Source organism: Pipistrellus kuhlii, unplaced genomic scaffold (assembly GCF_014108245.1).
Source record: "Pipistrellus kuhlii isolate mPipKuh1 unplaced genomic scaffold, mPipKuh1.p scaffold_m20_p_8, whole genome shotgun sequence".
In the NCBI taxonomy this organism is placed as follows: Eukaryota; Metazoa; Chordata; class Mammalia; order Chiroptera; family Vespertilionidae; genus Pipistrellus; species Pipistrellus kuhlii.
Window position 1 is genome coordinate 19,371,581 of NW_023425584.1, and position 14,423 is coordinate 19,386,003.

At 47.0% G+C, this 14,423-nt stretch overlaps 1 protein-coding gene across 8 annotated transcripts in view; it reads right to left on the reverse strand.

Moving 5' to 3' along the window:
* Nucleotides 1-14,423, reverse strand: part of ABLIM3 (actin binding LIM protein family member 3) — a 103,538-nt gene that overhangs the window by 38,385 nt on the left and 50,730 nt on the right. For all 8 annotated transcript variants that reach the window (XM_036423919.2, XM_045576894.1, XM_036423913.2 and 5 more), the window contains exons 6-7: nt 10,012-10,138; nt 5,820-5,913 (exon numbers count right to left, since the gene is read on the reverse strand). In XM_036423919.2, the coding sequence (XP_036279812.1) occupies nt 5,820-5,913; nt 10,012-10,138 (221 nt within the window). The remainder of the gene's footprint in view (nt 1-5,819; nt 5,914-10,011; nt 10,139-14,423) is intronic.

Below are 14,423 nucleotides of genomic sequence, written 5' to 3' on the forward strand. Positions count from 1 at the left end.
TCTTCAATTCCTCTGATTTATTTTCAATGAGAAAGTATCAGTTTGGTGCAAGTATGCCTTTAACATCTATCTCAAACTTACTAATCTACCCTTTTAAGAATGAGAACAGGAGCCTCCACAAGCAGTAAAATCTAGCTAGAACTATACTTATTTTTTGGTTATGAGTAAAATTGCAACTGATCCTGGCATTCCTGTTACCTATATTTATAAAAGCCTAAGTAACCGTTATGACTGAAGGACCAACGACCTGTCGACTAATTGCTATGACATGCACTGTCCACCAGGGGGCAGACACTCAATATAGGACCTGCCCCCTGGTGATCAGTGCATTCCCACAGCCACCCTCCTATAGCGGGCCAACCTCCCGTGGTTTCCCTGCTCCCCCCAAATGGGCGAGACTGACCCAATCAGCCCGGATCGCCGGCCAGGCTGAGGGACCTGACCTGTGCACGAATTCGTGCACTGGGCCTCTAGTTATATATATTTCCTTATATGTAAATGAGCCAACTTAAAGACAATTTAAAGTATTAGTTAAGAAAGAATACTTGAGGTTCACAGACATGGCAAATATTGTGAGAGTAACAATGGGAGGACAGACTCTTAGTACACAGGAGACAAACAAAGGGCCCTCAAAACCAGAACCTGTTGTCAAGCCTCTGATCCCCAGGTCACTCCTGTGATTGTTCTATCTCGGTGCCTCCACCCCTACCCTATTTCCCCGAAAATAAGACAGTGTCTTATATTAATTTTTGCTCCCAAAGATGCGTTAGGTCTTATTTTCAGGGGATGTCTTACTTTTCCATGAAGAAGAATACGGTACACATTTATTGTTAAATGAAAATAAAGGAAATTTATTACCTGTATACGGTACGGTAGTAAGGTAGTTGTCAACACAAACCAGACAAACTGTGAATCCTACAGTATCAAGAATTTACTCATTTATTCAATGACAATCATGTCATCATCTTCTGGAACATCATCATAACAATCCAATTCCTGAATTTCCTGGTGAATTTCTTGTGACTGCATTTCTTTCAGAATCAGTGGACCAAATCTCTCATGTTTAGCCTAGGGGGGCCCTTATTTTCAGGGGGATGCCTTATATTTCACTCAGAAGGAAACCTGTAAGTAGGTCTTATTTTCGGGGAAACACGGTATCTCCAGCTCACCATAGTCTGGTGAGCCCCCTTCCCTACTCCCACTTTCCTTCCCTACCATTATTTTAAGGAAAAATGAAAATTACTTGCAGCTGCAAATTTTTTATTTATTTATTTTTTTAGCTTCAGAGAATGTCTGACTCAAGTCTCCCTGAAGCCAGGAGCAATGCTGAAGCTGGACTCCTAAGGGCTCATCACCAGCCCCTCACTCCCCTGCACCCTGACCACTCTGGCACTATAATCCCAGCCAAGAGGACTTGGTGTGTAGAACCCTTCAGTGGCAGCTCTGGGATTCCCACATGGCACATGTGTCAAACACAAGGCCCGCGGGCCAAATCCGTCCCGCCAGGCCTTGCAATGTGGCCCGCACCGCGCTGTCATCACTGCACTCTGCTGCGTTTCCATCACAATGACAGTTTATGACTGTTCAGTAAACCATTCGGCCTGCGATTTAGGCTGGATTTTAGATTTTGGCCCCTTCTCTGATTGAGTTCGACACCCCTACCACATGGGAAGAGCTTGGTGCACAGGTTGGGCTAGAAGCTGGGGCTTGTTTTGAAGGTGTATTTTACATGTTAGGGCAAAGTTTTTTGTTTTGTTTTTTTTATAAGTCTGGAGGAAATTGATGGATATTGGGAGTGGTTGTTAATGCACCTCCTTAATCCCCAAGCCATCAGTTGGTCTGATGCTAACAAGTTCCTTCCAATTAAAAAATTATTCTGTATCACTGAAGGCCTTTTTCCAAATCTTTTTTTTTTTTTGGGGGGGGGGTTTGTGGGGGAGTCTTGGTATAGGCTTGCTTATTCAAGAAATACTTGATTTAGTCTAAAAACTTAGCAAAAATGTGAAAATGACATATTTTTTAAAAAGGAAAATAAAACAAACCCGTCACTATTTCTTGTTTTACTCTGCATTGTCTGTGTGGTTCTCACAATGATAAAACGTCCTTATTGTCATCAAAGCAGACTGTTCAAACTCTGGAAGGAGCTCGCTGTTTTCCCAAGCTGAAATGTTCTGGCACTGATTCCCCCACACCATGGCAGGGATAATTGGTTTAATTAGTAGCCTCTTCCCATTTTGTGTCTCTTTTTCATTTGAATTATAGACCTGTTTTTCCACGGTGGCAATAGCATGTTGGCAAAACTAAAGCTTGGCATCTTCCTAAATGTCATGCCCACCACACAGCTTCAGCCGAAAGAGGTACCTGCCCACTTCAGCACCCTGGCCATGGATGGCATTGAAAATAACTCGAGGGAGGAAAGAAAATGGGTGGGAGGCTGCCAGAGCAGCTGGCACCAGCATAAGGGAAACCAAGTCAGTGAGATAAGATGAGATATTTTGTTTGGTAACAAACTAAAATCATGAAAATAGTGAATAAATATGGTGAAGATCTATTACCTGAATAAGGGGGCCATATTGGAGAGCACCACACACAAGGGTAGGAAAAACACATGTGCACCCGGTTGTGGTTCTCCTTGGCCAGGACTAGGAAGGAAGGAGTATGGCTGGTGCTCAGCATACTCAGTTCTTTAACTGAGGAAGGGATTTTGGGGTGGCCTGGGGAGGGGATGGGAAGGGGAAACGGAATCTAATTAAGTGCCTATTGTGTACCTGGCAATGTGCTGAGCCCTGTAGTGGGCAACTGTTGTTTTTGCCTGGCCAACATCCTTCCTCCTTCTTCCAGAAATAGCATCAAGCCTTTCCTGGGTGGGACTTCCCATTCCCCAGTCAGTTCCATGTGGTTAAGTTAAGTAGGGCTGACACCACCAATAAGCGTACTCCAGCTCTGGTCCAGATACTGGTTCCGAGATGAGCCAGAGATTGTCTAATAAGAGGCTGTCCCAGGATATTTGTTGAGTTATCAGAAAAGAGAAATTCTCCTTCCATTGGGGATGTTGGGTGATAGGACGAATAAGCCTGGAGTCACTGGGGTCCAATTTCCCCATCATGAAGGGGAGCCTTCCTGAGAATAAAGTCAACAGAAGAAAGTGGAACCAAGATGGCGAGATATTGCAGATGCATTTGTTTGAGCACTTGACCCAGCTGTGCCTGAAGCCAGAACTATTCTCGGGCTCTTTATTATTAGTGTGAAATAATAGAACAATATATGTTTCCATTAGGAGTGAAATAACAGTAGTATTCTCCATTGGCAAAGATTCTAAGATTCAGGGAAAGTGACTTGCTTAAGGTTTCATGGCTAGATGTGGTAAAATTGGGATTCAAGTCTGTTTCACTCCAGCCATGTATTTCTCATGACATAACCTTACTTCAAAACCCCCTGAGTGGCTGCGAGCTGCGGGCAGCAGTGTGGGATAAAGGTGTCTGGCATCCTAGAGGTTGCTCTCTCCCTGCCAGAAATATTGCGTGTGACCTTGGAAAAGCATCACATGTGTTGGGGTTCACTATTCTCATCTGTAAAGTGAGGAGGGTGAACTAGTTGACTCCTAAAAGTGTCTTCCAGCTCTAAGAAAAAAAAAAATCAATATGTCCAAGATGCTAATGGAGCCGTGTACGGATGGAATCAATTGAAACGCAGCCACAACAGCTTCCCTAGGAGAGGAGGCGCCCAGGACGCTAAAAGAGAGGAACAGGCAGGGAAAGTCAGCCTCCACCGGCAATCTCAGAGCAGCCTGGAAAGGCTGAGACAGTTCCCATTGGCAGCCCTGCGTGTAATCCCAATTCTTTCCCTTCTTGAAGGAAAGGTCTGCTTTTATGATCTCCCATCCCCCTGACCTTTTATCCCACTACACTCTGGATGCTCCTCCCAGACCATCCTGCAAATCCAACCAATGGCTCCCCTGCAGGTGACTCGCTCCACACCCCACAGTCTTTTCTCAGCCTTTACCTGCCCTGCAGAATCTGACCACCACTCTGACTGACCATGCCATCTTCCTGAAGGTCTGGCCTCTCACTGCCCCTCCCCTGTTCACCACCTCCCCGACTGCTCTTCCTCCCTCTCTGGTAACTCTTCAGCTTCCACCTGCCACCTGTAAGCAGCTAGCCCCCAAGGTTTCCTTCAGTGTGCGCTCTCTACCTCTCACTTTCTCAAATCCCGACGACGACTTCCGTGGTGCATTTATTCAAATCCTAGCACTTTTTAGGTCCCTCCAGGACTGACTGTTGTCTCTGGGCTCTGATCCACATTAGACTGCCCTCTTGAAACCGCCCTGGAATTTCAGTGACAACCTGCCCCAGACGAACTCACTATGTGTCTGCCCATCTCTGCAGAAGGCAACACCAGACTTCCTCTCACCCAGGCTTGACACTTTGGTTCAACTATTGGCCGCTTCCCTTTCAGTCTTCAGGTCTACTAGTTGCCTCACAGTTGCAAAGCTATTGGAATTCCACTTCCATGATCTTGGAGATAGGGTGGGTTGGTCTTCCCATGGCCACTGTGCCTCCTGAGTCCTTCCTGTGGGGTCATGGCCTCCTCGCTGGTCTCCCACTTGCAGTTTCTTTCCTTCAAATCTGGCCCATGTACATCCGGCTGTCCTCTCTAAGGTGCAGCAGTAAGCAGGTCACTTCTGCTAGGCCCTTCCACATGCCCCCGCTGCCCAGTGAATTACATACAAACTCTTCACTCTGGTGTCTGGCCCTTGGAAACCTGGGTCTAGTACCCTCCCTGCCAGTGTCCCTGTTTTAGGCCCTATCTTCCACGTTGCACTCCCTGGAAATGCTTAATACAATAGTTTATTAACTCTGCACTTGCTTAGCGTATTCTCTCTTAGGGCATCAATGGAACCTACAATTTTTAAAAATAATCTTTCTGGGTCCATTCTCCTGCTGAGCCTAGATGTACCCGCAGAATCCTTCTTAACATAGTGTTGAGTCCAGAGAACTACAACCAACTGACCAGATTTGTTAGAATGAATGATTCTGCTCCAGACAGCTGAGCAAGTGTGCCATCCCTAGCCACTGTCAGATAGGAAAACAGGGGTCTAGAAAGGCAAAGATACTCACCTCCCATCTGAGCATGAGTTAGCAGTTGAATGAATATTAGAACCCAATTGTTTTTGCTCTTAGGCTATTGTTTTTCCTTCACTCCAAACTCTTTCCTGTTTCTAATATTTCAAGGTAGGGGGTCTCAAAGCTATGATGGTTTTCTGGGTCCATGGGTGTGGGGAGGAAGGCAAGTGGATGGAGGCTCCGGCAGGGGCTCAGCAAGGGTGCTGCAGGTTGTCTCTCACTGGCAGAGCAAGCTGTGCACTGGAGGCGGAGGAAAGCTGTTGCCATGGTGATGGACCAGCCAGAGAAGGGCTTAGGGAGCAGGCTGCTAGACAAGCTGGTTCTTAAATCAGCACATTTACCAAAAGCTTAAAAAATAAAAAAATAAAAACAGCTTCCATTTTTTAGCAGGGTTGGGAAAGAAATCATAATTGTTACTCACTAGCAATCTATCTGAGTCTGATAGGTTACTGATATTCCCATCACAGCGTTTTTGAACGAGGAATAATTTTGTTCAGCTTCTCATTTAGAGTGTATCCAGAGAGGCAAGGTTATCTGCTCAAGGTCAATTACCTAGCTAAGCTGTAGCAGAGGAAGTGGGGGAGGAGGAGGCTATGGAAGAAGGGCGTAGGGTGACTTCTCTAGCTTCAGTGATGACTTTTGGGAGTCACAGGCCTTCCTGCTTAAACACCTTCACAGTTACCTGTACCCACTCACCTCCAAGACCCTGCCGCTGATGTATCGGTCACAGGTCTCGCACTTAATGCCAAACTGGGAGTGGTAGTCAGACTCGCAGTATGGAACGCCATCCCTGCAAGAGGAAATCCACACAAGAAGAGGAAGTTGGAGGTTCTGTGGTGGGCCAGGGGCCAGGGGTGGTGGTGGGACAGGAGGGATTGGGGGGTTGAGGGGGGTGTTGGGATGGTGGTGGTGGTGGTAGTATCTGTGGAAGTTCCAGGACCTGCAGTTGATGGGCACTGGGCCAAGATTAGGAATACTGGGGAAGCTCATTAAAAATCCAAACTCCCCAGACACCCCTCAGATCTATGGATTCAGAGAATCTCTGGGACTGGGGAATCTGTGTACTGACAAACTCCCTAAGCATGTCTGGGAACCACGGTCTGCTGCTGGTCAGCTGTTCCTTTTTTTACTCTCCTTCTTTCCCCTCCCCACACATTCTCCAGACTCATTCTCTGAAGACCTTTACCCCAAAGGGCTCTTTTAAAAAATATTTAAACTTCATTAGGAGTTATTGTATTTAGCATAGATAATATTTGCCTTTGGCACATTACAAAGGCATAAAGGGAAAGTCTTTACCCTCCTACCGGCCCCTCCCAGTTTCTCTTCCAGGAAAACCAGGACGTAATCAATGTGATCATTTTTTTTTTTGTGTATCCTAAAGGGCTCCTCTTCTAATTAATAATTTCACCAGTGGTGAAAGAGTCTCCTGACGGTGCTCCTGGATAACCAGATACCAGGAACCTCTCCTGACCACCACCTCTGTGCTCCATTCTTGCCCAGGGCTTATAACTTATCAGGCAGTAATAAGATTGTTGTTAATTATTCATATACTACCCCCTACTACTAATAGCCAATGACATTTATTGCTTGGTGTGCGGCAGGCCCTCTGATGGTGTTTTACATAGATTATCCTCATTTAATCCTTAAGGCAGCCGTATGAAGCCGGAACCGTGTGGATGAGAAAAGCCAACTTGTTGGGCCAAGAGTTAGATTCATACCCAGTCCGTCTGGTTTCTCACCCAGGTTTTCCTGAGGATGAAAGGACATGTGCCGGCCTTTAGCGAGCACCTGGCAAGTGGCAGGCAGAGGAACCCCTGTGATTGATGAGAAGGGTATTCAATGAGGATGTGTGGGGCTCAGCTATCAAGGATCAGTGTGGAGATAGTTGGGAACTTCAGAGCGTTTAGTTCTGTTCTGGGCCCTTCACAGCTCTAAGGACTGGATCTGGTGACATCTCACTGAGTGCTGCTGTTGTTTGTGAGAAGAGAGGAACATTTTCCCCACCTTTGGGTGTGACAGAACTGGCTCACACACAGAAAGACTAAGGGACAGGCATGTCATTGTTCCAGCTCCAAGTTGTTGCTGTGCTGGGATTGCTGGGAGCCCACCCTGGGCAGCAGGGCAGTCACTGTTTTCCTGAAGGAGAGGCAGCAGTGAGGACCCATGCCCAGCAAAGTCTGGAGGTGAGACTGTTGTTTGTGGTCCAGAGACAAGCCTCCCTCCCTCTATGGGTGTGGGAGGGTGACTCAGCAGGGGATAAAGTCATTTGTCAGGACGTAGAGACAATGAACCAGCAAAATTTGGGTATAAATGCCAACACCACTGCATTTGGATCCGGGGGTTGGCAAGGCCTTGGGGAATTTAAAATATATGTGATTAAAAAGAGAAGAGAGCCCTAGCTGGTTTGGCTCAGTGGATAGAGCATCAGCATGTGGACTGAAAGGTCCCAGGTTCGATTCTGGTAAAGGACACCTTCCTGGGTTGCGGGTTTGATCCCCAGTAAGGGGCATGCAGGAAGCAGCTGATCAATGATTCTCATCATTGATATTTCTATATTTCTCTCCCTCTCCTTTCCTCTCTGAAGCCAATAAAAAATATTTTTTTAAAAAGAAGCAAAAGTAAAATTAATACTAACTAGGTACTTATTAGGTATGAAGCACATATCTCTGAGCCTTTACACAACACAGCCCTATTAAGTAGGTCAATTTCTTATCCCCATTTTAATAAAAGGAAACTGAGACTCAAAGAAATGAAGTGTCTTGCCAAGGTCATGTGGGCTGGGCTTCTAACCTAGGCATCAGTGCCAGAGCCAGTGCCTCTGAGCACCTGCCATTCTGCTGCCGGACAGAGGAAGAGCCCAGAGCCGGCTGCAGAGGCCCAGGGTGTGGTGGGCAATCTAGGTTGAGCCTCCTTGAGAGGAGCTCTGAGCAAACCCTTACTCCCCAGAGAACTCTGACTTAGGCTCCCAGACTCACTAAGGACACTCCTTATTTGGCAAGCACAGAGGAGAATGCTAAGTCCTACCAACATGGCACTCAGTATGGTCTCAGTTATGTGGCCTCAGGTCACCTCTGCAGCCTTGGACCCTACTGCACCTGTGCACATGCCGGAGTTCCAGGCAACAGATGGATGTTCCCCATACCTCCCTACCCTTGCCCAGGCTAGACATTCTGCCTAGAAGCTTTCCTTCATTGTATTTTCAAATTTTATCCCCTTTCTAAGGTTCAGCTCAAATACCACCATCTTTCATGAAGCTCTCACAGATTCCAGATTCCACTTCCTGCTGGTTAGAAGGGATCCCTCCTCTCCCCAAATATTCCAAGCCCTCGTTTGGGCCTCTGACACAGACCAGTGCTGCCTGGCCAGCATCCGTCTCCCCTTCTGTCAGCATCAGTGCCTTGTCACCCCTCCCCATTGCAGTTAATGTGCACCACAGAGGGCTGCACTCTGTCTCTAGGGGTCACATCCTCCTGGCCAGTGATTGGTCAGAAATGGGCATGTGACCCAAGGGCGGCCAAATCAGAACAGCCATGGGATTTTTACTGGAGTTCTTGGGAAAGAGGCCTCGGTCTCTGCTGTGCTAAACTGATGGAAAGAAAGCTTAGTTGCTGATGCTCATCTTACCACTTGGGGAGGGTGTACTTGAGAATGAATTCAATACAATGGAAAGCAGAGGGGAGAAGAAGATAGAGAGATAGAGATAGAGATAGAGATAGAGATAGAGAGATAGATAGAGACTTCTAAAGTGCTAGACATCTCCGTAAGCCCCTGGATTCACCACGCTGGAAGCTAGTATGCCTCTGGCCTTCCTGTTCCTATGAGTCAGTGAACTTCCATTTTTTGCTTTTAAGTGAGCTTGAGTTTGGTTTTCTGTCACTTATGATCAAAAAGGTTTTAAGGAATAAAAACTCTCCTGAGCTCCCTATCACATATTCCCTGGGGTCATAATTCTTTATGTATATAGTTTCTCTCCTTTATTAGACTATAACTTTTCTGACAGCAGAAACCATGTATGCTATACTTTACATGCTCACTAGGCCCCAGTGCCGGGCCAGAGAGTGTGGTACTAGGACGTGTTCAGGTCACAAAGTGTCAAAGCTGTGAGCATCTGTGGCCACAATTCTTTTTAGGTTCTTGAGTATAAATGTGGTCACTAGGTGGCTTGTCAGGTGCTGCAGTGTGAGGCCCCTAGAAGCTGGGCCTTCTCTCCTGACGGCTTTGTGTGCCCATCAATCATCTCCTCTCATCTCAATTGAACTCATTCAACAACCAGATTATTGACTGTGGGTTGGGCATTGTGCTGAAGGCAGCAGTGGGTAAAAAAAAGTTCCCACCCTGGTGAGGACAGACATGAAATATTATCGCTGGAGCAAGTTACTCACTCCTGAGCCTCAGTTTCCACAGTTTTTAAAATGGGGGTAAATACCTCATGATGGTAGTTTTGGGGTTTAATGGAATAATCCATATATAGCAGTTAATATGTTCCTTATACATAATAAAAACTCAATTAATGATAGCAAGTATAATTATCATTACTGAAAAGTTAACATGGATATAATGGCAAATGGTGTTAGCCTGGATGAAGGAAACAATCAGGGCATGATGAGGGCCAGTAGGGGAGGACCAGAGGTGGTAAGAGATGGTATGAGGACAGGGTGGCACCTATAACCAGAGGGAAGGGAAGGAGCATGTGAAGAAGGGAGAAGAGTATCTCAGGCAATGGAACACAGTGGGAGGTCCAAGGTGGGTGAGATGCTGTTTGAGGCTGTAATGTGGTAGCTGGATGGAAATGAAGGGAGATGATGCTAGAAAGGTAGGCGAGGGCCAATGGGGCAGCCTGGTAGGATGCCCAGACCCAGGAAGCCGGTGGGAGGGAAGAGAGACCCACTTGCTGATGTACTCCCCGGTGAGGATGACGCTGCAGGTCTGGCACTTGAAACAGCTGACGTGCCACTGCTTGTCCAGTGCCAGGAGCGACTGGCCGTGCTTGATCTCCTCCTTGCATCCGGCACAGTCTGCAAACACAAGAGGACGTTGCTGAGGAAAGCATCCCGGGCCCCTGGAGCACTGCCATCATCTCAGCCCAGGTCAAGGACACCTATGTGAACTGCCATCATCTCAGCCCAGGTCAAGGAAACCTATGTGAACACGTTTTCCCACAACAGCTCCCACCCTGGCCCTGGCACACATCCAGGGCTCCACTGGGGGAGAGAAAAGGCCACTGGAGCCCTGGCTTCTCGACATTAGTGTGAGTGAGAAAGAAAGACCTCCCAGGGTTCCTCCAGAAAGTTCCTGCTTGTCGTCCTGACCACTGTTCATCCAGAGCGGACCCTGAGCTGCTTGCTCTCGGATAGCTAGCAAGCCCATGCTACTCTCCATCAGCACCACAGGGAGCTGCACACAGGTGCAGCAAAGGCCCCACCCAGACTACTGCATTTTATCAAGATCTCGGCTCTCAGTAAAGTCCGAGAGGCATTGCTCCGGGGGATAAGCTTAGAACCTATTTTTCTCACCCTTAGGCTGTACGCTCAATGGCAATGTTTTGTGGTTAAATCTCTTCTCTCGCCTAGCTCCATGCTCAGGAGCAGGCCTTACAGCATCCAGGCAAGGATAGCACTTACCATGCCTGGCCCCTCCCCAGTGTGCTTCTGTACCAAACGTTTGCCTCCCCAAGTGGCAAGGATAAAAATGTCTAATGAGACTGTTCCAAACCAAAAAGGTGCCCCCACTCTCCTTCCCTGTCACCTTGAAACGTGCACTGGGGCTATAGAATATGGAGGGGAGGGGAGCTGGCAGCTGCCTGTTGCTCAACCAGTGTCTGGGGAGGGGCAGGAAATGGAGCCAGCATCCAAGGTACTTGGGAGATGCTGGGAACTGGGGCCTAGCCAACCGGATGGCCCACTCTGGAGGAGGAAAGGGTCATGAGGCAAAGTTTACTAGAGGACAAGCCTCCCGTTTGGCTCCATAAGACAAATGCACCTCGGAGCAGTGGGGAGAAAGACACTGCACACCACGTTGGGAGAGCCTGGCTGGAGGCCTGCACAGCCAGCTGGGAGCCAGTCCTGGGAGAGAAGATGATGAGTCTGCAAGCTCAGGAAGGGGGTGAGCCCCTGCAAGCTGTGGGAGGTCAGGGCCCTGATGAAGTGCTGTAGGAGGCGGCTCCCATAGTACCCCCTCTTGGCTATCAGCACCTTTCTAACACCACTTAGCACAGGCTAGGCCCGCAGGGGTCCTCAAACTTTTTAAAGTGGGGGCCAGATCACGGTACCTCAGAGAGCTGGAGGGCCGGACTATATGAACTACTAATTCCTACTGTAATACCTCGGCTGCGCTCACTGCCCAAAAAACCTGGCGGGCCGGTTCAGACTCCTCTGCGGGCCGCATGTGGCCCGCGGGCCGTAGTTTGAAGACCCCTGGTAGGGGCAGGAACATTTCTGATTGCAAGATGCTTGAAGACCCAGGCTTTCAGATGGGGACTGGGAAAATATCCTAGGGTTCATTTTTTTTTCCTTCTTGTTCTCCTGGGATAAATTACCCCCAAATCCCGATTACAGTTATCACAGGCTTTAGAACATAATAGTTTAGAGAGGCTAGGCAACCCCTCCCTTTTTATAGACAGTCAGGAGTCTGAAGTGACTTGCCCATGTTTGGCATAGAACAGTGGTCAGCAAACTTATTAGTCAACAGAGCCAAATATCAACAGTACAACGATTGAAATTTCTTTTGAGAGCTTAAAACCGGCTTCTGCGCGTGAGCCATGAAGTTTCAATCACACTGTACATGCGTGCCCGCATGTGGTATTTTGTGGAAAAGCCACACTCAAGGGGCCAAAGAGCTGCATGTGGCTCACAAGCCGCAGTTTGCCGACCACTGGCATACAAGAACATGAAGGTCCAGGTATCTGGTCTAGCTTTCTAGGCCACAAAGACTGCATCAGTGTCTCCAATTTCACATTTTCATGTTTTTAATCTATATTCTCTGCATTCTCCAATCCCTGATCTGAGGCCAGAAGCAATATCACTATTGTAGGGAAGGCCTACTGACCCTGAGAACTCTGGGATACCTTTTTCACGTGGTTTTTATTTTCATGTTAAACTGCTGGTTCTCCGTTGTTCTGGCTTCATATTTATCAGAACTCTTTTCATCTTTCTTTCTCTTTTCATTCAGGCACCCGATTCAGGAGCCCACAAGTCTCATGTCATAACCACACCCTGTTCCTAGTTGGTTTCTGCAAGCCAGCTGTCCACTGCTCATATGTTCCACTCTATTCCAAAATTACAACCTTCACCTGGCAGAAGGTATGATGCCTCCACCTGTTCCTCCCTGATTCCTCAGTTTATTGAGGTTTCAAAAGACCCACACATACTCATTTTTATTTATTTTTTTGACTTCTCCATTCATTTCGCTTAGATGAGCAAAAATGAGTGAGTTTTATGAGTCATAGCAAGCTCCCCATCTTGCTTTAAGCAACTAATCCAGGCACAGACTCCCTTCCTAATGAGCAAACATGTCTGTGATTGAGGGACATCTCTGGGCTCACATCGCAGTTCCGTTACTGTGTGTGATTTGGGGCAAGTTATTTAAGCTCTTTGAGTCTCATTTTTGTCATCAGTTAGTCTTATCTCCCTCATAGAGTTGTAATGATTGAACGAGTTAGTATATATAGAAATCTTAGTGTAGCCTAGCTGGTGTGGCTCAGTGATTGAGCATGTCAGGGCACATACCAGGGTTGCGGGCCTGATCCCCATTAGGGGATGTGCAGGAGGCAGTAGATCAATGATTCTCTCTCATCATTTTTGTTTCTATCTTTCTTCCCTTCTCCTTTCCTCTCTCTGACATCAATAAAAACATTAAAAAAAAGAGAGAACTTAGTGTATTCCTGGACAATAGTAACAATCAATGTTAGCAGTGGTGATGGTGGTGGTGATGGTGTTGATAGTTATAGTGGTGATGATTTTGGTAGATAATGATGGCTGTAATGGTGATGGTAGGGGTGAAGGTGATGGTGGTAGTGATGGTGTTGGTAGTTATGGTGGTGATGGTTGTGATGGTGATGTGGTAATGATTATAATGCGACTACTGCTGCTGATTCCTATCAATGAAGTCTGTGAGGAAACATTTCTTCTTCCTATGGAAAGTTACATGATTTTTTTCCTCTTAACAGTTCCTGAGTATCCTTCTTGACATATTTTCATTAGATATAATGCCTGCTTTTCCAGAAAGTCTTTATTCACCCTCCAGATAAAACTCACATTCCTTTAGATAAAAAAGACATCACATTTCTTTCTCCCTTTTCTTTTTCCATGATGCCTTCCTCATCTTAGCGCTCTCTAGAATTTGGTTTTAGTTCCCTCTTTCCTTTGGGAACTCAGCAGACCTTCCAGCACTCCCTCTAGTCATTTGCAGCAGTGACAGGAATGACCTTCAGGCAGAAAACATTTCTATGACACATGTGCTCTGTCGATGCACAGATTGATGTCTTTACTTTGTGAGTAATAAGATGAGCCATAGTTGTGGGTACTCCCCCCGGAGTTCTGTCCATATGCTCACTTGCTTCCAATTATCCATTCTTCCTCTACCTCCTGATCTGCAGAATTATGGTGGAGACACTGAGTAGCCTCTCCTTGAGGACGCATTCACATGTAAGAATCCCACACTCAGCTGAGGAGCCTTTCACCTGTCCGAGATCCGATGCTTGCAGTAACACACAACACAAGCTGAGAGCAACAATGATGGATTCAGGAATCTTCTCCGTTCACCTTTGCAATGCTTTCTATTATAGATTAAACCTCCAAGTGGACAACATACCTCACATTATATTAGAGAGCACTTTATGCACGATGATGCATGTTAGTCTGATTCCTGTACATTAATACATTTGCATTCTACCACGCTGGGTAAACTGAGCACCAGGGAGGCTGCATAGCTGCTTTGCATCACGCAAAAGGCTGGCAGGCCGCTGACTCCCAGCTCCTTTCTCTCTGCTCCTCATAAGTGGTCCCACTGGCCTCTGGGTACTTCAGCAGCATCAGTCACAGGGCCGCTGTCCTGCATCCCAGCATCCTGGCCTTGCTGCTATTCTGCATGATCTTTCAAAGAATTATGAAAGATCACAGTGTGTGCACTCAGCCACCCTGAGATGGTAGAAACATGCTCAGAGTAACAAACTGTTATTGCTCATCCTACAAACAGATCCAATTTGACTGAAAGAAGGAAAGGGTGAGCCTTCCCATGGTCTTTCTGTCCAGCTCACCACCTTGGGAGGATTCTAATGGAGCCCCTGGGAGCTGACCCTGCTGA